The sequence below is a fragment of the Coenobita brevimanus genome, chromosome 65 (genome assembly GCF_032717465.1).
Source record: "Coenobita brevimanus isolate Jiangsu-jjx chromosome 65, ASM3271746v2, whole genome shotgun sequence".
Lineage (NCBI taxonomy): Eukaryota > Metazoa > Arthropoda > Malacostraca > Decapoda > Coenobitidae > Coenobita > Coenobita brevimanus.
The window spans coordinates 20,132,408-20,154,786 of NC_137018.1; the positions used below are offsets into that span (position 1 = coordinate 20,132,408).

A 22,379-nucleotide genomic window follows, 5' to 3' on the forward strand; every position below is an offset into this window, starting at 1 on the left:
CCCGTGCTTACGGGCAGTGTGCCACCGAAAGTGAGTAGGCACTGTGTTGGAAAATTAGACTCTTGGATGTTAAACAAACTGAAATCGATGAAGATCCATGCACACAATGTAAAAAGCCTCGCAGAAGATTACAAACTTGATAACCTGATGACTGAACTGGAAAATATTAGTTGGGATATTGTAGGTTTGAGTGAGATCCGCAGAAAAGAAGAAAAAGTAATTCAGCTCGAAGACAGCAAACACCTATTTTACTACAGAGGAAAGGAAACTGAAAGAGTTAGTGGTGTAGGATTTCTAATAAACAGAAATCTTACAGACAACATTGTTAAAGTCAGCAGTGTATCTGACAGAGCAGCATTTGTTGTCATTAGACTATGCAAAAAATATATCATGAAAGTCATACAAGTATATGCACCAACTTCTCAAAGCCAGATGAAGAAATAAAAACATTCTGTGATGATATCTCCCAGATTATAGAAGAAGAAAAGTCAACATATACTATACTCATGGGAGACTTCAATGCAAAAGTTGGAAAGTCAAAAAATGGAGAAGCATGTAAGGGAAAATTTGGAGTGGGAGAAAGGAATGAAAAAGAAATGCGGGTAAATTTTGCTGAAATGTTCCACAAAAGAACAGGAAGAAACTGGACCTGGAGAAGCCCAAATGGAGAAACAAAGAATGAAATCGACTTCATCATGGCAGATAAGAATAAAACGATCAAAAATGTCACAGTTGTCAACAAAGTAAATATAGGTAGTGATCACTGAATGGTAGGTTGCACAGCCAGATTCAATTTCAGAAATGAAAGAAAGATGATGATTAAAGGTAAAAAGAGATGCCCAATAATAGTAAATGAAAACAAAGCAGCCTTTCAGTTGGAAATAAGGAACAGATTTCAGGCACTAAGTAATGTTGAATGTGACACTGATGAGCTGAATGACAGACTAACAAAAGTGCTAAGAGAATCAGCAGAGGTAGTAGGAAAACCTAATACAACCAAAGCCAAGAAGTATTCAGAAAAGACACTCGAGCTTATGAAAAAACGAAAGGAAATGAAAGTAAAGACAAAGAAAGACGAAATAGAACGAGCAGAATTAAATAAGCTTATCAACAAAAGACAAAGAGAAGAAAAGAGAAACATGGATCAGATCAAAGAAATAATCAAAAATGGAAAAAGTCTGAAACAGGTTCGAAGTAAAATGGCACTAGGAAAGCAACAAATGACACCACTGAAAGAAAAAAGCGGTGAAATCATTAAATGCAGAGATAAGATGGTGAAAAGAGTTGAAGAATTTTACAAAGAACTGTATGCATCAAGGGCAGTAGTACCAATAGCTAACTTTTCAGTTGACACAAGTGAAATACCTGAGGTAACACCAGACGAAGTAAATATTTGTCTTAAAAATATGAAAAGAGGGAAGGCTCTGGGAAAAGATGGAATAATAACAGATTTACTGTTGGATGCCGGAGTAGAAGTACAAAATAGGCTTGCTCACTTATTTACCCACTGTATAAAACAGAAAATTCCCAAAACATGGTGTAATGCACTAGTTATTTTACTCTACAAAAAGGTGACTCAAAAGATCTTAGTAACTATCGACCCATTAGCTTATTATCAGTCATTTACAAACTCTTCACTAAAGCCCTTACGAACAGAATAGCAACAGTTTTGGGGGAAAACCAACCTCGTGAACAGGCATGATTCTGAAGCGGTTATTCGACCGTCGATCATCTACATACAATGAACAAGCTAACTGAGAAAACTTAGAATATAATAAACCACTGTGCTTAGGTTTTGTTGATTACGAAAAGGCTTTCAACTCAGTGGAGCACATAGCAATTATAAATTCACTGCAAGAACAAGGAGTGAATGAGAACATTGTAAACCTGCTCGAAAACATATATAAAGAGGGAACTGCTACAGTTAAATTACATATGGACTCAGAAAAAAATTAAGATTGAGAAAGGCATGCATCATGGAGATACAATTTCACCAAAATTATTTACAGCATGCCTAGAAAGTATTTTCAGAAAGCTAGACTGGGAAAACAAAGGAGTGAACATTGACGGAGAAAAGCTAAACCATTTAAGACTTGCAGATGACACTGTCCTAATCTCAGACACAGCGGAAGCATTGCAAGAAATGTTAAATGACCTGAGCAGAGAAAGTCTGAAAGTAGGACTGAAGATGAACCGAAGTAAAACAAAAGTAATGTTTAATCCACAGACACCAAAGAGCGTTATCAGAATAAGCGATGAAATTCTTGAAGAAGTTAAGGAGTACAACAACTTGGGACAAATACTAAAATTAACGAAAGATCATGATAGCAAAATAAAAAGACGCATTACAACTGGATGGAAAGCTTTCGGTAAACATAGAGACATTATGAAAAGTAGCTTGCCAGTTTGCATGAAATGAAAAGTATATAACGAATGAATAATTCCAGCTATGACGTATGGTTGTGAGACCTGAAAACTGACAAAATCAATGGAAAATGAATTAATTCGTTCTCAGAGAGCAATGGAAAGGTCAATGTTGGAAATATCTTTAAGAGACGGGAAAAGATCAACTTGGGTGAGAGAGCAGACTAAAGTCAAATATATCATTGAAGTTATAAAAGAACAGAAATGGAGGTGGGCAGGCCATGTAGCAAGAATAAGGGATAACCGATGGAGTAAGAGGCTGACGGACTGGACACCAAGAGAATGTAAGCGTAGCAGAAAAAGACCAGACAGGAGATGGAGAGATGAGAAAGAGAAATTTGCAGGGGAAAACGTGGCAAAGATTGGCTCAGTCAAGGAATTTGTGGAAAAGGTTGGGGGAGGCCTTTGTTTAGCAGTGGACTACATACTATGATGATGATGATGATGATATATATATATATATATATATATATATCCAGAAACAAAATGCACTGGAGTACTGGTGTGCCCACAAATATGAACTACATAATTATCAACATATCCCCTTATCCCTCCTCACCTGTATGAATTGCCAGCAATAGGTTGCCGCTGTGATGGATCACTGGGATTGGGGTCATGGTGCAACTTCCAACCCTCCAATGTAGCTGCCCTCCAGTGATGCCCAGCTTTCACACACAGCTCCTGAGCCTCATCCACTTGTCCTGACCGCACATGTATAAAGATTCGTCGCAACAGCCGCAGTTCATCCTCCTGAAATTCATCAAAAAAACATCAGCTCGTCCTATTGTATTTCAATTACATACCATTTGCTAATCCTCTTAATTTTTAATGGACATTAAGCCTTCAATTAATTCTGATTTTCATCAACAATCATCATATTATTCTAACATACATAAGCATGGGTGAAGTGCTTGAAAGGGTACAACAAGGATGAAAGGTTGCTGGTTCCTTCAAGGCAGTGACAAGAAACAGGGAAGTGAGCATGGAAGTGAAAAAGTTATTACATGACAGTACTGTGATACCAATTCTAACGACTGGAAGTGAAGCTTGGATGTTCTTGGAGGCACACAAGTCAAGAGTGGGTGCAATGGAAATGAGTTATTTGAGAGGAGACTGTGGAGTCACATGGAGAGACAGACTGACAAATGAGGATGTGAAGGAGAGTTGTGGTGTGGATGTGGATGTGATAGGAAGCATTAGGAGAAACACACTGAGGTGGTTTGGCCATGTGGAGAGGATGGAGAGTGAGAGACTGATGAGGAGAGTGTATGTGAGTGAGGTGGAGAGGGGGAGAGGAAGGCCAAGGATGAGATGCAGGGATGGAGTGGAGAGGTATATGAGAAAGGGGGGTGTGAACTGGGAGCAGGGCAGTGAAATGGCAGGGGACAGGGTGACGTGGAGGCGATTTGTTTGTGGCCACCCTATATAAGGGATTAAGGCATCTGTCAATTGATAGATAGACAGACAAACACGGTGGTCAGCAATATGCGTCTTGTTCCATGTTGATGTGAATTATTAAAATAGAAAAATCATGTCCACACGCTACAGTTGTATCCTCATATAAACACTATTTCAGTACTGTATGTGGGTACAATTTATCATGCACAGGCAGACTCTTCAAACCAGCAACCACATATTCCGCCCTTCAGAGCTTAAGATTAAGCTACCAAATCCAAGACAGGTAAGATTATTGACTAATGCCCTTGGCAGCAATAAGCATGACAGAAAAACTCCAGTCATCCCCGACAGAAAAGAATTGGGACATAATTGAAGTTATCAACACAATAGTAAATGAAACTGTTCACAGTTTCATTCACTCTGAGCTCAATGAATTATTCTAATATAATATATTTAATGCTTGATAGCATATGGAAAATAACATATAGTAAAAGTCCTCTAATCCAAATGGCAGGGGGTTGAGGGTCTTTCGAACTACTGCTTTTTTTTAACTATGGGGTGGGACCTCTGAAAACATTAGAAATATGTACGGTACATGATTATTAAACAAAAACTTATAATGATATGGGTTATTGTTTCACTCACTGGAAATGCACAGAACTGTAGATGAATAGTTGCTGGTATGTACATCCAAGTCCAAGAGCAAGTCCAAGCCAGATAAATTCACAGATAAAGCCCAGGGAAAAATCCACCTGACTCACTTAGTTTTCACTCAATTCACTCAACAGTAACTTATTGTAATTCACTTAATTTTCACTCAATACACTTAAAATTATTACTGCACTTAAAATTATCTGCTGCCTCAAATAGTTAGAAGTACACTACTGTATTTGTATACAGTATTCGGATTATTGGTGGTCGGATTAAAGGACTTTTACTGTATAGCATATACATTACAGTGCAATTCCCACAATCCAAATCCCAATTTTCCATAAATACCACATAAATTTTTTGAAGGGGAGAAATTTCTTTCACCTCAAAAAATCCTGTTTTAATATACGTTGTTACCTTCATGTTTACAAAGCACCATGGTACTTTGGCTGTCACGCTGACTAGTCGTTTAGCCAAGCCCATGAACTACTTTGGGACAAGTGTGACTCGTTCCTTACAAACGCTCATGAGCTAGCATGAAAGAACCCATCCATCCATCCATCATCCAATCCTACATTGTCCCATGAGAAGCGTAGGAGCCCGGGGCTAGGCAGCTGGTCCCGACATTTAAGATGAGAGTGACCAGCCTCACTCATCCCTGAGTGGCATTACATGAGCAATCAACCCCAACCATCCCTTGGATATAAACGTTTATCAGCTCAATCCGACTGGAGTGCAATAATTACCCACTAAATCACCAGGCGCCAAAATTTGGTTATATGGTTACCACCCAGCGTAGTAAATATTTTCCTGGTGCATAGGAAACCATTTGGCTTGTCACTCAGTGTAGAGTCACCCACAAGCTAAAGGAAATGGAAAGAATGAAGGAAAGAAAGAAAGACGAGGGAGTGTAAAGTCACCCAAAGGCAGAAGGACAAGGAAAGAATGAAGGAAAGAATAAAGAATCACTTGCCTAAACTAGCGCAAGAACTTGGCTAAAGAATGAGTGACCATATTTCGCGGAAAATATGATGCTGCAGTGAGACAGATGCATCCTAATTCCGGACGGTCAATTTTGAGAAAAAAGTTTGTCTCGACCATGACCAAAGAAAGGTTACTTGACATGAGTAGTTTTCACTTAAATACACACCTTTCAGAATCTCTATTCAGTACTGTTTATCAGCCATTGAGTTCCTTAGTTTTATGTAAAAATAATGGTACACGAAAAGAAAACGAACCAACAACCTTTTCCTTACAAAAAGTCACTTCATTGCACAATGCCATCTTAACACTGTTTATGTTTACGAACAGTCTGATTTCTTTCATACAATAATTTGAGAATTAACGCTCATCTCCATTAGCGTATAATTAATATGTACCTATCTATCTATCTATCTACTGCCAGACACCATAATCCTGTAAGGGGTGGCCATTTGACTTTGAGTTATTGGTTTAATACACAGCAAAATATTATTTTTCTTTAAATGAATTTAAAACAACTGAACTAAAAATCCATTCTTACATTCATTTATGAAAATATAAAGGTCATTAAAAGTAGAAACATACTTATCTCCAAACAAATTGCTTGTATGCATATTAAAATCATGGGCAACACAAACTGAATTTTTAAAAAATCAAGTACAGTGAACATTTCATTCATTCATTCATTGCCAGACGCCATGTATCCCAAACAGGGTGGCCAAGGCTTAGAGTTAATTGTTTTACAGGGAGGGGCACTAATCCTCCACCAACCCCACTTGACACGTAGGGAGAACATTTACTGCATTTTATTTACCCTAAAAGTATCTGTACTTCTCAGATTCATACTACGTATCTCTAATGTTACGGTATTTTCCCACATTCAGTCTCAAGTCTGTACGATATGAGACTACTGTAACTTGCCCCAATGTCTCATTACTTACAAACCACACATTCACTTCCTTAACTGAAAAAATGTACTTAACTAAATGAAATACATCAGTCTTTTCTGCTCTGTTGACTGGTAATAAACAAACAAGCTCTTGTACATCACTTCTCCACCACCACCACTAATTACCATACTTTGCGGCATATAACACACTGCCTTGCGAAAGATGCACCCTAATTCTGCAAGGGCAGTTCAAGGGAAAAAATAAAAAGTTTGTCTGGACCAATACTGCAAAATGCACTGACTGATGCGAGTTTCTTCAGTCAAATACACATTAAATTTTCAGAATCTTCATTCAGTCCTGCTCATAAGTCATTGGTTTCTTTTGTATATAAAAGAACTTCAGGGGAAAAAAATAAATAAATAAATAAATAAATATATAATTGCCCTTTCCCCACAAAAAGTTTCTTAGCGCCATTCCGCCATTTTAACACTGTTTCTTTTGCATGAGCTGTCCAATTATGTTTGTACAATAACTGGAATGTGGTAGGTGATGGCAACCATTATCCGATCACTTGATGTAGTAGTACCTACTTCTTCCTTCAACTTTATCAATAATTTTCTATGTCTCCCCTCATCTCTTCCTATTTCTCCCATCCTTCCTGTCACTTTTTATGACTCTTCCTTCCTTTTAAGATGGCTGTACACTGAGTGACTAGCCAAATTTTTTCTTATAAGCCAGGAAGCCATTTACAATGCTGGGTGGTAACCATATAACCAATCCACGTGTTCCCTTCGTGTCAACAAGTGGGTTGGCGGAGGCGTAATGCCCCTCCCCACAAAACAACTAGCTCAAAGACAAATGACCACCCCTTATGGGATTATGGTGTCTGGCTGTAGACAGACAGATACAGTAACTGGAATTAATATTCATTCATTTAATTCATTCATCATCTGATCCAGTATTGTCCCATGAGGAATGTAAGAACCCAGGGCTAGGCAAGTTGGTCCTGACAATTAAGATGAGAATGACCAGCCTCACTCCTCCCTGAGTGGCATTACATACTGATTGACTCTATTGAATATGTTTATGTGAAGCTGCAGAACGTGGTGAATGATTATGGTGTATCCGATACAGCAAGGATTCCGGGGACTTGAATGATGAGTGAATGGAAGCGTGGCCCGCTGGACTGGGCAAATTTGGGCTGTCTGGACATAGTTACCCCTAACCCTGCCCTACAGTGGGAATGGAGGTCTGGATGATGATGATCATGATGATGACTGTTTTTGTCTACATAAATCTAGAACTACAAAAATGAACTCATTAAAATCCATTCTTTCATTATTTCAGAAAAGATAAAGACCATTAAAAACAGACATCCACGTTATCTAAGAGTCAACTGCCTGTATGTAAGGTCTATCAAAATATATGGGTACTCAAGCAGAATAAAACCACAATAATCAAGTACAATGAAAATTTACAGCATTTTATACACCCTAAAAAATGATTACCAAGCTTGGGTCTTGACCGATTCATACTTCACACCTCCAATGTTACGGAATATTCTCACATCCGATCTCGATATTCTGTCCTTGATGCCTCGTTACCTACAGACAATGCATTTGTTTCCTTAGAGAAAGAGAGAGAGAAAGAGAGGAGTGGGGAGGAGGAGGAGGAGGATTTCTGACATCTCTCTTACTTTCTCTTTAATAATTCTTCCATATATCTTCCCTACAACACTCAACAGACTTATGTCACGACAATTCTTGCACTCACTTTGCTCAACTTTTTTTTTGTACAGGGGTACAATCACTGCCTTTTTCCACTCTAGTGGCACAGTTTCACTCATCCATGCCTTCTTACATATCTCCAACAAGCACTTCATTCTACTCTCCCAACTACACTTAATCATCTCTGCATACATATCATCAAATCCAGCTTTCACATTTTTCAGCCACTTCTTCACCTCTGTGAAGGTCACACTGTAGACATTATATAGGCACTAGTATATATCTCATAACACAATGTACAGGATGTAGTGTCTGCTGGGGACATATGCAGTTTCTCACTAGGAATGTCAATCAACATAATGTATATCCACAATCTTGATGTCCTAGACCATCAAGAATTCTTAACATATGATGTATCTCAAACAATCTATTCGTAATCCAGATGACCGAGAATTTCATGACATTCAAACACGTGGAGTAACCAGCCATAGTCAGTTAGTCCATGTAAATCTACCAGACGCTACATCTCACTTACACACGCATCCTCTCCAAGCTGTATATAATGTCGAAAAGCTTCCCTTCAGATCAGAAAAGGGGAGAAAGGGGCTACAGAGTCAAGGCTTCACACTATGATCATTAGGCCGTCACACTCCATTACGCTGTAACTCATTATTGATATAACCGTCCAATAAAAACTCAGTAACCCAAGAGTGCTGTAACTCACCTCGTTGACACTACGTCTCACGTCTGTATTCTGGCTGAGCTTGATGATCCACAACTGACTTCCCTATCTCCCCGTAAGTACCTACGACCACGCTATTGAGAACGTTTCCTGGCACTGCATTCCTTCTCTATACACCCCCAAAACTTATCGTGTTAACAAACGCTTTGTTCTGTTCGTCCTCATTCATCAGACTTTCAAAATATTCTTTCCATATGATCCTTACTTCATCCCAATGGGTTGGTAATCTACCACTTACATCCTAAACACTTTCACATTTCTTTCCGCTGTCACTTCTACATTACCGCACCTTTCCAGAATAACTGCCTATTTTCAGAGTAACTTGCATTCATTTTTCATCCTAGACCATCATTTACCTCCTTTTTCCTCTTCACTAATCTCTTTCTGTGCTTCTTGCTCTCAATATAATCAGTACTTATTTCAACTGAACCCCTGTCCTGTATTTACTCTAGCCACTTCTTCCTCTTTTCCTCCAACTGCTGTCTTAACCTCTTCATCTCACCATGCAGTCCAAGGTGTTTTAATGATACAGGAGGCATACAGTATAATTAGTGGGTAAGACATGTATTGTGCTACTATAGGCAGGATGAAGATGGGGAAGGTAGCAGGTGTGTCTGGGTTGACTGCCGAAATGTTGAAGGTCTCAGACAATATAGGGGTGAAGTTAGTCACTGACCTGATAAATAGGATTATTTAAGAATGTGTTGTCCCAGATGACTGACTGAAGAGTGTAATTGTAAATGTGTATAAAGGGAAGGGTGATGCCTTGGAAAGAGGAAATTATAGAGGTAAAAGGTTTTAGATCAGATAATGAAGGTAATGGAAAGAGTTTTAGAAGGTATGATTAGAGAAAGAATGAATACTGATGAGATGTAGTTTAGGTTTATGCCAGGTAGGGGGACCACTGATGCTATAATCATTGTTCGACAGCTTCAGGAAAAATATATTGGTAGGAGAAGGGATCTTTATTTTGTTTCTGTTGATTTGGAAAAGGCCTTTGACAGTTCATAGAGAGATGGTGAAGTGGGCAATGAGAAAGCGTGGCTTGGAGGAGTGGCTGGTTAGGGTGGTTATGGCTATGTATGTGGGTGCTCACACCCAGGTAGGAGTGAATGGAGATTTGAGTGATGGGTTTTCCGTGAATGTTGGTGTGCATCAGGGGTCAGTCTTGAGTCCCATGTTGTTTATCATGGTACTTGAAGCCCTTTCATGTGACTTTAGAAAAGGACTCCCGTGGGAGTTGTTGTATGCTGATGATTTGGTGTTGATTGCAGAGAATGAAAGGGAGGCGGAGGAAAGGTTTAGGAAGTGGGGAGATGGTATGGGGCACAAGGGCTTAAGGGTAAATGCAGATAAAACAAAAGTGATGATATCTAGGGTTGGTGGCGGTACTGTCAAAGACGAAGGGAGAGTGGCCATGTGCAGTTTGCCACAAGGGCATGGGAAATAATTCCATCTTGTGCGGTGTTTGTGATAAATGGGTGCATAAGAGATGTAGTGGTATCAGAGGTAGACTGCGAGATAATGCTGATTTTATGTGTACAGCGTGTCAGGAGAGCGTGGAGATTGTCAGACGTGAAAGAATTGAACTAGCTGGTGAATCTCTTGAGTGTGTTATTTGGGAGACATGTTGTGTGCTGGAGGTGGGGCTGGAGCTAGCTCTGTGGCTAAGGTGAGAAGTGGTTGGAAGAAGTTCAGGGAGCTCTCGCCTCTCCTGACATTGAGACGACTCTCCCTACGTGATAAGGGGTCTTTGTATGCAGCATGTGTTAGGAGTGTAATGCTGTATGGTAGTGAGACCTGGGCAGTGAAGGAGGAGGATATTTGCCGGCTCAGACGTACAGAAATGACAATGATTAGGTGAAAGTGTAGTGCGTCCCTGCATCCAAGGTCTGGAGGGGCTGAGTTCACGATGGAAGAGTTGAGAGGTAGGATGAGACGAGTGTATTGGTGTTGTGAAAAGGAGAGGTAGATTGAGATGGTTTAGACATATGGAGAGGATGGGGGATGATAATTGGGTGAGGAAGTTGAGAAGTGTTAATATTGGGGATGGGGTTACGAGGGGTAGACCGAGAAAGACATGGGACGAAGTCATTAAGTGTGACCTCAGGGTTAAGGGACTGTACAGGGAGGCTGCAATGGATCGTGCAGCATGGAGAGCCGCCATTAAATGACCAAGGCCGACACATACAAGCATGTTGGAGCCTTTAAAAATGAAAACGACGACTACTATCATTACATGACCCCTCTTGGTCAGACAAAATGGATAGCCAAGAAAGGCTCTGGAACCAAGAGTGCAAGAAAAATGATGGCATACTTGTATAAAGAGACATATATATATATATATATATATATATATATATATATATAAATGTATAGATAGATAGATAGATAGATATCCAGTATATATATATATATATATATATATATATATATATATATATATACAATTACAAATCAATACAGCCAGTGTGAAGCAACAAACCTGATCCAAGTCATGCAGGGACCGCCCTTCCCTAAGAACTGAGTCAGGGTCCAGTGACATCACAAGCGGTCGTGTTCCTTTCAGTGGCTGCACCATGCCGCTGCTCTCATGCTGCAGATGAAAGTTTATACATCAAAGAAATATAATTATTATTCATTACTATAATGAATGTCAATATCACCATCATCACCACCAGCATCAGCATCCAACCCTAATTTCCTCTATTACAAAAGGTGCAAAGCCTCTGTATAAAGAGAAAAAACATCAAGAAAAACTACTGCTAGTTACAGTTTACCATCAGTCTAAAACCAAAACTGATACTCTACAGAACCACCCTGACCTAATTTACCTACTAAGTATGCAGGGCTTTAAGGTAAGCTACTGCAGCTGTGGGCCAGTATTTATCAACACTCCTAATTCCTAATGAGCATTCTTAAGTCTTGTGAATGTTCATAAACTTGTGAAGACTCATAAGAGCTATTTATCAAGTCCCACAAGCGTTGTGAATTTAAAATCTCATGGTCCCAGCTGTGAGTAGCAGGTAGCTCTCACGAGGACTTGGGAATTTTCACAAGCGCTAGAGAGGCAAGATGGCCAATCAACTACAACAACAATGAATCCGCTGTCCACAGAATTTCACCCTCGTAGAGTCATGTGCTGTTAGTAATTTCATACTGCTTTTCCTTAATGCATTTCTTTCAGCTCACAGTTCTTCCATTATTGTAAAATCTAAGACAATTTTGAACAGTGCACAATACTGTTGTAACAGAAAAGTTTTCATCACTCATTAAAGTTTCCATATTTTTCATTAACACTATTTTCATTAATCCCTTAATCGTGGGGCGTCGCTTTCGTGACGCTTGGGAACGAGGGATCATACTGCGGGGCATCACTTTTGTGATTCTGTGTTATTTTGAATTCTTCCGGGCTTTCAAGTGGCGGCTTGTATCATCTATCAGTACTGCCAATGTCCAACACTAGTCAGCACTCCTAGTCTCATCTGTACTCATCCATTGTTGACAATTTAGCCATTTCTTCCCGTTCTTGACTCCCCTCCCTACCTCCCCTCCATTACCCTCTCCTCTCGCCTGCCTGGCCACGCTGCGCAAAGGTTATCTTCCCCAGAATTTTCCACTGATTTCATCCATTGAAATAAGCTCTATGCCCTATTCTTATACCAAATAATATATACAAAAAAGAAATAAGGTAAGTGATAGTGCCATACACCTGGAATTGGCTAATTATCACCTGACAACACCTCATGTGCCCTCGTTCACTAATTTTCCCTGTTTATTTCCCCTTGAAATATGCCGTATAATCTATTCTCATAATAAGAATATATATAAGAAAGGAAAGGAGAGGCCTAAGTGATATTTACATTCACCTGGAACTACCTAATTTATTATGTATTGTCTAGATTTCCTGCCAATCATTTCATAGCATATATATTAGCAGTTGTCACCACGCTGACACTGGCAGCATTGCACTCCCCCTAGGCCATCACAGCATTCAGTTTACTGTCATCTTTCGAGGTGAAACCACGTTGGATTTGCGCCTGTCCAATTCTGCTGCTTTTTAGCCCCATGCAAAGGGCCCTGTGACCTCTACCCCCTACTAAACCTCGTGTGGAAAGGGGTAAAGGGCTAAGTGACTGCTGTGGAACGTGAACTGGCTAATTTATCAATGAAAATGATGGACAGTGACTACGATCTTTCTGGTGCGTAAAACAGTGCAGGTAGAAATGTAAATAATGTGTAAAAATGTGTAAACAGCAAGTGAAAGCAATGAATGTAAATATAAGTGAACAATGGAAAATAGTTTTTATAAGTTATTGCAAGTGACAGTGCATAACACAGTGTAAATAAAACAGAAGTGTAAATAATGTAAATAAAATAGAGAATGTAAATAGAAATGTAAATGAGTAGTAATATACGAATACGAGGATATATACTAGGAGTAATGAAAGTGAAAGTTTCACTCTAGCATGTATGAATACTATGAGTTATGAAAGTGGAAGTGAAAGTGACAGATTCGCTCTCAACGCTAGTATACAGGACGAGAAAGTGAATGCTACATATTTTACTGAAAGAGAAATTGAATGCCTACAGTGACAATAAACTACTATTACTGAAGGAAACTTATGGATAAAGACTGCAGATGTATATAAGTGTTACAGTAAACCCTCATTATACGATGCCTCTTTGTATGATATTTCGCTTACACAATGTCAAAATTTTAGTACCCTATGCCCACTATACATTGGGAACGATTTGCTACAATGGTGGATCATCCGCGGCTCAGTGAACAGTGAATGTGCAAACACAACAAAAACGTCGTCACACTGTCGGCATTGGACCACACACACTTGTCCACCGGTCCAGCCTCATTAGCTAGCCCTGCCCAGCCAGCCAGCCCTGCCCAGCCAGGGCAGTTCTGACACTGATGAGTGAGGGCTGTGACTGTGAGGCCGAGTCGGGACAATTCGCCGTCAGGACGATTCCCCATCATTTATTTACGTATCAGTTTATTTAGCAAGTACTGTACACTAGTTTTTTAATTATGTAAGTTGAGAGTTGAGAGGTATATGAGGGAGGGGGGGGTGAGTTGGGGGGAGGGGAGTCAAATGGTGGGTGACAGAGTGACTTGGAGGCGTTTTGTCTGCGGCCACCCTTTGCGGGATTAGGGCGTCGGGCTATAGATAGATAGATAGAAGTTATAAAAGTGATGGTGGTTTATTGTTTATATAGTAAATGTAAAATATGACATCAAATCATGGGCATTAAATGAAAAGTAATAATATATTGAAACGTGAATCAGCAGATTTATGATCGATCCTTCATCTTAGCATAAGGCTACATACGAGACATTGGCATTTATATAAATGCCTAATTACCTTAAGTGAACAATCGACATACTTTGGAATCATACAAATAATCTTCATGTTACGTCTATACTGTATAAATGTTTCGGGATATTTCGCCATCAAGTCAATTCGCCATCACAAAAATAACAAGACAATTCGCCATCGGGACTTTTCGCCGTAAGGATGATTCCCTGTCGTTTATTTTCATATCAGTTTATTTAGGAAGTACACTAGTGTTTTAGTACTGTACTTGTACCTCTTCAAAGTCATTTTAAAATATACCCAGGATGTTGTAGTACCAATGGAAATTAATGAAAACAGCTGTGGGTGATGCCAGAACATAATTCAATGTCAACTACAGCAAGGTAGAAACAAGTTAAATATTGTCTAAAAGTGCAACTTACAAATGATATCCAAAGCCAGAGCTATTGAATGAAAACAGACTTTGATAGATCCCCCTGAGAATTAGTTATTAAAGTATCAGTTAATCAGTAATAAATATATTTAAAGAATGACGGGGAATTGTCCTGATGGGGAACGTCCATATTATAACGACGAATTGTCGACTTCATGGCGAATTGTCTAGGAACCACATAAACAACCGTTGCTTGCTTCAGTAAAGGTAAGATCTACTGTATACTGTAGTTTTCATGCTTTTTTCTCTTTATTCACTATTAATGTGTTACTTTAAATGTTTAAACATATGGATATTTCATGTATGTGAGTGCTAAGGTGTGTGTATGTGAGAGCTTAGGCACGTCTGGGAACGTATCCCCATTGACTCCATGTTGTAGTGGGATTGCTATACAATGGATTGCTTTACGATGGGGTTTTCAGGAACGGAACCCCATCGTATAATGAGAGTTTATTGTATATAGTAATAGAAATATAAACTGTGAGTGTTTTTATGAATAATAAATGACAGAACACCAGCGGCGAACGATCGCAAGTGGGAAGGTCATACGCACTCGTAATTTTCATTGCTTTCACAGTGTTTTTTTTTAAGCAGTATGGATTCCAAACTATTTGAAAATCATAGAATAGTGTTTCTAGTGATAATATCAGGCTGTGGTAATCATATTACGGGTTGTCGGGAAGTGTAAAGAGGAGACTTCGTTACCCAACATCAGAGGTCTCCACAAGTCCAACAGTACTCGACGAAGGCTCAACAATCATCCCAGGATAAGCCGAAGGTATGTGCCATATGCATAAGTAATTTTAATATTCTAGGACTAATAACTGATTTTTGGCAAATATTTTAGAGTCTGTCGGAGCGCGAATATGCCCGCAAGACACGAAAGTCAAGCCAAAACAACCCCACGGTTTAGGAGTTAAGCTTTTGTATAATGTATTACATTCACCCCAGTTCTTCCAAATAATCTAGAATACAATGAATAACAATACATGATGTTAATTCTCAAATTAATAAGTATGATTTTTGGATGTAATGATATTCATCTTTTGCATCACTTTCTAAACTACTGACACTGAGGTACAAGTATTCCCAAACAGAATGGAAGGAATCATTGGTTGGATGTGACTAAAATAAAGAGTCAGGTAGCATTAAGAACACATCTGGCATGTCTACTACATATAAGTATTGTACACAGTACAGCTTGGTGCTCATTCCTAGGGGCTGTTTTCACAGTGCAATGCCTGCTATTTGCTTGGTTAAGTTATGCTACACAATGATCGGAACAGAGTGAAGTACCGGTATGGCTTTTCAAATTTTATTGATTCATGTACGAATGTTAAAATGATACACCAACAATAAGATGGAGCAAGTGGATGGAGCTGGAGAGAGTGCTGCATATCCGTCCCACTATGAACTGATGTATGCTTCTGTGGTGATAATCACTGTTTATTTTCTGTGCGACAGTGTTGTAGTCAAGAACAGGCACCTCGAGACCAAGACCAAACCAAGACCAGACCCTCTGAGACCAAGACCAAGAATTTATCTGTCTGCTGAATGAATGAAAAGTAGCTGCAGCCTGCAGGTGCTGCACTGCTGGTCAGTTTTCATGGGCATCTCAGCTCCTCGTGCGAGTGCACTAGTACCCCAATCACCCAGTTGCAGATTATATATCGATGCGATACTCAACAAATTTTAAACGAATTTAAGCTAATTATCTCACATGAGTTGAATGAGGTCATGGAGTTTCTGGAAAGACAATTACTAAGAAGAATGAAAAAGAGAAGAGGGAAATGGGGATAAATCCCAGGGCCAAAACTCAAGAGTATGGAGGGACCAGGACCCACACCAGGACTGTGACAATTTTGCTTCTTTTTCTGGCCCGTGTCAAACGTTTTCCAGGCACCCCAGGGCGCAGTCATAGCTCTCTATGGCCCTGCACACCAATGTTACAGCTGTTGAAAGTTTTTTAATTTCTAAACTTCTGAAAGTATGGTTTTGAAGTTATAATGTATGGTGTTGCATGGTTTGTCAGTGCCATCATACTCATGGATAGCAGTATCCTCCTAATGTGAAAGCAGGTTTTTGGAAGACTAATTTTCGCACTTCTCTCTGAGCTATACCCGTGCCCAAACGTTCCATACACATCATATTCATCTTTCGTTTCTCATGAACACGAGGGGGACTACCTATTTTTCTGGATAATTACACAAGAGACCGAAGGGGTTTCGGGACACAGAGGTGGGAAGCAAAAAATTTTCATATATTTAAAATATATATTTTACTTCCATAAGTGCTCTAAATACTCCTTACAGTCATGGAAACCTGATGACAGGGAGTGCTGGAGCTCCCGTTTCATCAGCCCTCAGGACTAGTTCCTGACCATCCACCTTTGCTGAACTTTTTCAGTGTCTCAGTTACACAGAGAGTAGGCCAGCATGCTCTCCAGTACAAATTTCTCTAACTATCTTCACCAAACTACATGCACAGTACACACTACACTTCCTATTCAAAATTTACCCAAAATGGCGTCGTTTTACCATGCCTCGGAGTCCCCAGGGGGGGGGGACCATAAATGCCCCCACCATCTGCCCCTCTCCCGGTGACGACTCAAGATGCCTGGAACCACTGTCTGACTCTCTTCTTCTTCATTTCTGCAACATTCGCGGCCTTTCCTCTAACTTTCGCTCTGTTGAGCACCACCTCTCCTCCTCTAAACCTCACCTTCTTTTTCTAACGGAGACTCAGCTGTCTGAGGCAACTGACAGCAAACCCTTTTCTGTATCCTCCTACTTTCTCTATACTCATTTCAAAGCCAAAGGTGGCTGTTGTGTATATATACGCAACGACTTATCTTGCTCTCGTGTTCCTGACCTTCATTCTTCTGAATTCTCCACACTCTGGCTTCGGCTTTCCTGTCATTCTCTGACTAAATATATCTGTGCTGTTTACTTATCCCCTAATTCTACTGACTATCAAAAATTCTTCGACTATCTTACTTCTACGATGGAACACATTCTATCCATTTCTTCTTTCTCTGAAATCTCCATTCTTGGAGATTTCAATGTTCACCACCACCTTTGGCTCTCCTCTCCTTTCACGGATCCACCTGGTGAACAAGCCTACATCTTTTCTATCCTTAATGACCTAGAGCAGCTTGTACAGCACCCTACCCGTATCCCTGACCGCCTTGGAGAGAGCTCCAACATACTTGACCTCTTCCTCACAACTAATCCTTCTGCTTACTCTGTTAATCTTTTCTCTCCGTTGGGCTCCTCCGATCACAACCTTATTACCTTAACCTGTCCTATCACTCCGGTACGGCCTGTGGACCCTCCAGAGAAACGTCGTCTGTGGCATTTTGGAGCCGCAGACTGGGAGGCCCTCAGGCAGTACTTCTTTGATTTTCCCTGGAATGATTATTGCTTCCATGGCCGTGAGCCATCTGAGTGTGCCTTGCGCATTACGGAGGTTATTCTCTCGGGCATGGAAGCATACATTCCTTTCTCATATCCTTTGACTAATGCAAGAAAGCCTTGGTTTAATCACGCTTGTTCTAATGCTGTCCACAACAAGGAGAGGGCCTACAAAAGGTACCGGAGCCAACCCACCCCTGAATCACATCATCTTTACGTTTCTGCCCGGAATCGTGCTAAGTCTGTTCTTCGCTCTACTAAAAATAATTTCATCCATACTAAATGCTCTCAACTCTCCAACTCGAATTCTTCCCCGCTCCTTCTGGCATCTTGCCAAAAATCTTTCTAACAACTTTACCTCATCATCCTTCCCTCCTCTTTTCTACTCTGATGGTTCTGTAGCTATTTCTTCTACTGATAAAGCAGATCTCTTCGCACAGACTTTCTCCTCCAATTCTACCTTAGACGATTCCGGTGCTGTTCCTCCATCACTTCCCACCTCTGACTTCCTCATGGCTGACATTAAAATTTCTTCAGTTGATGTATTTTCTGCCATCACTGGCCTCAGTACTAACAAGGCATATGGGCCTGATGGGGTCCCTCCTGTTGTTCTCAAGAACTGTGCTTCTGTGCTTACACCCTGCCTAGGCAAACTCTTTCGTCTTTGTCTCTCAACTTGTACCTTTCCTTCTTGCTGGAAGTTTGGTCTCATTCAGCCAGTCCCAAAGAAGGGTGACCACTCCCAACCCTCCAACTATCGTCCAATTGCTTTAACGTCCTGTATTTCAAAAGTTTTCGAGTCAATTCTTAATAGAAAAATTTTAAGGCATCTTTCCTATCACAACCTTCTTTCCGATCGTCAGTATGGGTTCCGTCAGGGACGCTCCACTGGCGATCTTCTCTACCTTTCAGACTCCTGGTCATCCTCCTTTCGGGACTTTGGCGAAAGCTTTGCCATTGCACTTGACATCTCAAAGGCTTTCGATCGAGTCTGGCATAAATCGTTAATTTCCAAACTGCCCTCCTACGGTTTCTATCCTTCTATATGTGCCTTCATCACTAGCTTCCTTTCTGGTCGTTCTATAGCCGCTGTTATAGACGGCCATCGTTCTTCTCCTAGATCTATCAACAGTGGTGTTCCTCAGGGCTCTGTCCTATCACCAACTCTCTTCCTTTTATTCATCAATGATCTTCTAAGCTGTACATCTAACCCTATCCACTCATATGCTGATGACTCCACCCTTCACCTTTCCATTCGGTTCCCGCAACGCCCATCTCAACAGTTACTTCAACAAACAAGGGATGAGGCTATGGCACACCTAATGTCTGACTTGGCTCGTATCTCTGACTGGGGTAAAAATAATATGGTTGTCTTTAATGTATCTAAGACTCAGTTCTTACACCTTTCAACCCGACAAAATCTTCCACAGGTATACCCACTAATGTTTAATAATATTCAGCTTAACCCTACATCATCCTTGAACATGCTTGGGGTTTCATTTACTCGGGACTTATCTTGGAAAGATCATATTACTGTACATCTCTTGTAAAATCTGCTTCCAAGAGATTGGGTGTGCTAAGCCGACTCCGCTCTTTCTTTACCCCTGCGCAATTGTTGACTCTATACAGGGGTTTTATCCGCCCCTGTGTGGAGTACAACTCTCATGTGTGGGGAGGCTCCCCTCATACAGCTCTTCTCAATAAGGTGGAGTCAAAGGCTTTTCGTCTCATTAACTCTCCTCCTCTTACTGACTCCCTTCAACCTCTGTCTCTTCGCCGCACTGTTGCATCTTTATCTCTTTTCTATCGCTACTTTAATGGTCGCTCATCCTCTGAACTGTCTGCTTGCATTCCTCCACCTCTACGACGGGCGCGTAGCACCCGTCTGGCAGCAGACTCTCATCCTTTTTCTGTCCAACTCTCTAATGCAAGAATTAACCGTTACTCCCAGTCTTTCATTTATGCAACAGGTCATCTCTGGAACTGTCTCCCTCTGTCTGTATTTCCTGCTGCCTATGATCTCCAGTCTTTCAAACGCAGTGTGTCCAGGCATCTCAAAATGATCGGATCTTGAATTTGGCTCTATATTGTATTTTGTTTTTCTCTTGGAGGGAACTGTTACTGCGGGCTCATGGCCTTTGGTTCCTTCTTCCTCGCAAAAAAAAAAAAAAAAAAAAAAACACTATTTGTTTAACCCCTACACCGCGGGCTTGTTTACCAATAACTTGCGTGTGCCGCGGGGTTATTTGGGCTCCGACAGACTCTCAAAAAATATTTGCCAAAAATCAGTTATTAGTCCTAGAATAATAAAATTATATATGCTTATGGCACATACCTTCAGCTTTCTCCTGGAATGATTGTTGAGCCTTCGTCGGTTACCGTAGGACTTGTGGAGACCTCTGAAGTAGGGTAACGAAGTCTCCACTTTACACTTCCCGACAACCCGTAATATGATTACCACAGCCAGATACAAACACTATAAACACTATTCTACAATTTTCAAGTAGTTTGGGATCCATACTAAAAAAAAAAAAACACTGTGAAAGCAATGGAAATTACGAGCGCGTCTGATCGTCGCACTGGCACTAGTTCGCTCTTGGTAGTCTGTCATTTATTATTCATAAAACCCCTCACACTTTATATTTCTATTACTATATAACACTTATATATATCTATAGTCTTTATCCATAAGTTTCCTTCAGTAGTATTAGTTTATTGTCACTGTAGGGATTCAATTTCTTTCAGTAAAATACGTAGCATTCACTTTCTCGTCCTGTATACTGGCATTGAGAGTGAATGTCACTTTCATCTTCACTCTCATAACTCATAGCATTCAGACATGCTAGAGTGAAACTTTCACTTTCATTACTCCTAGGGTATATACTCGTATTCTTATAATACTACTCATTTACATTTCTATTTACGTTCTCTATTTTATTTACGTTATTTACATTTCTATTTTATTTACACTGTGTTGTGCACTGTCACTTGAAATAACTTATAAAACTATTTTCCATTGTTCACGTATATTTACATTCATTACTTTCACTTGCTGTTTACACATTATTTACACATTATTTACAATTCCACTTGCACTGTTTTACTCAATAGAAAGATCGTAGTCACTCTTTTATCAATTGTCAGCCCTTTACCTCTTTCCACACGAGGTTTAGTAGGGGTAAAGGTCACAGGGCCATTTGCATGGGGGTGAAAAAAGGCCTTGAAGTCAGCAAGAAGAAACATACGTACTCTCGCTTCGGAAGTTGAGAGAGAACTGAGTGATAACGGAGGACCACCAGCGTAGAGGCCTGCTAGGGGTTATTCAGAGTTACCAATATTACTTCTTGAAACAGCTAAGTCTAGCACTGATATGATTGGCAGGAAATCTAGACAATACATTATAAATTTGGTAGTTCCAGGTGAATGTAAATATCACTTAGGTTGCTCCCTTCCCTCCTTACATGTATATTTATTACGAAAATAGATTAGAGGCCTACTTAGGAGATATATATATTCAGAGCTACCAATGTTATATCTTGAAACAGCTTTGTCTAGCACTGATATGATTGGCAGGAAATCTAGACAATACATTATAAATTAGGTAGTTCCAGGTGAATGTAAATATCACTTAAGGTTCTCCCTTCCCTCCTTACATGTATATTTATTACGAAAATAGATTATAGGGCATATTTCAAGGGGAAAAAAACAGCGAAAATTAGCGAACGAGTGCACGTGAGGTGTTGTCAGGTGATAATTAGCCAATTCCAGGTGTATGGCACTCTCACTTACCTTATTTCTTTCTTGTATATATTATTTGGTATAATAATAGGACATAGGGCTTGTTTCAATGGATGAAATCAGTGAAAAATTCCAGGGAAGATTTACTTAGCGTAGCACGGCCGGGCAGGCGAGAGGATAGGGTAATGGAGGGGGGGTAGGGAGGGGAGTCAAGAACGGGGAGAAATGGCTAAATTGTCAACAATGGATGGGAGTACAGATGAGATTAGGAGTGCTGACTAGTGTTGGACATTGGCAGTACCGATAGATGATACAAGCCCCCACTTGGAAGCCCGGGTGAATTCAAAATAACACAGAATCACAAAAGCGACGCCCCGCGGTATGATCCCTTGCTCCCAAGCGTCACGAAAGTGACGCCCCGCGGTTAAGGGGTTAAGAGAACAGTTTTCACTAACTTTCCCTCTTGAAAGGCGTCCTCATTTGAGTCTGTTCCCTGTCCTTCTTGCTACTACAGATGATTTATCGGCCCCCAGGAGGCCCTCCCCACTTTAGAAGGCTAGAAACACCACTGAGACACATGTCCATGGCCCCCAGCTCATAGGTGAATAAGTTGCATGAAACACGAGGGTGGCTGTGAAACAATAGAACATAT

General features: G+C 40.3%; 1 protein-coding gene across 1 annotated transcript in view; it reads right to left on the reverse strand.

The window, feature by feature from the left end:
* Positions 1-22,379, reverse strand: part of Nup107 (nuclear pore complex protein Nup107) — a 399,651-nt gene that overhangs the window by 187,539 nt on the left and 189,733 nt on the right. Inside the window, exons 8-9 of the mRNA XM_080276587.1 lie at positions 11,299-11,409; positions 2,984-3,174 (exon numbers count right to left, since the gene is read on the reverse strand). Coding sequence (XP_080132713.1) covers positions 2,984-3,174; positions 11,299-11,409 — 302 coding nt within the window. The remainder of the gene's footprint in view (positions 1-2,983; positions 3,175-11,298; positions 11,410-22,379) is intronic.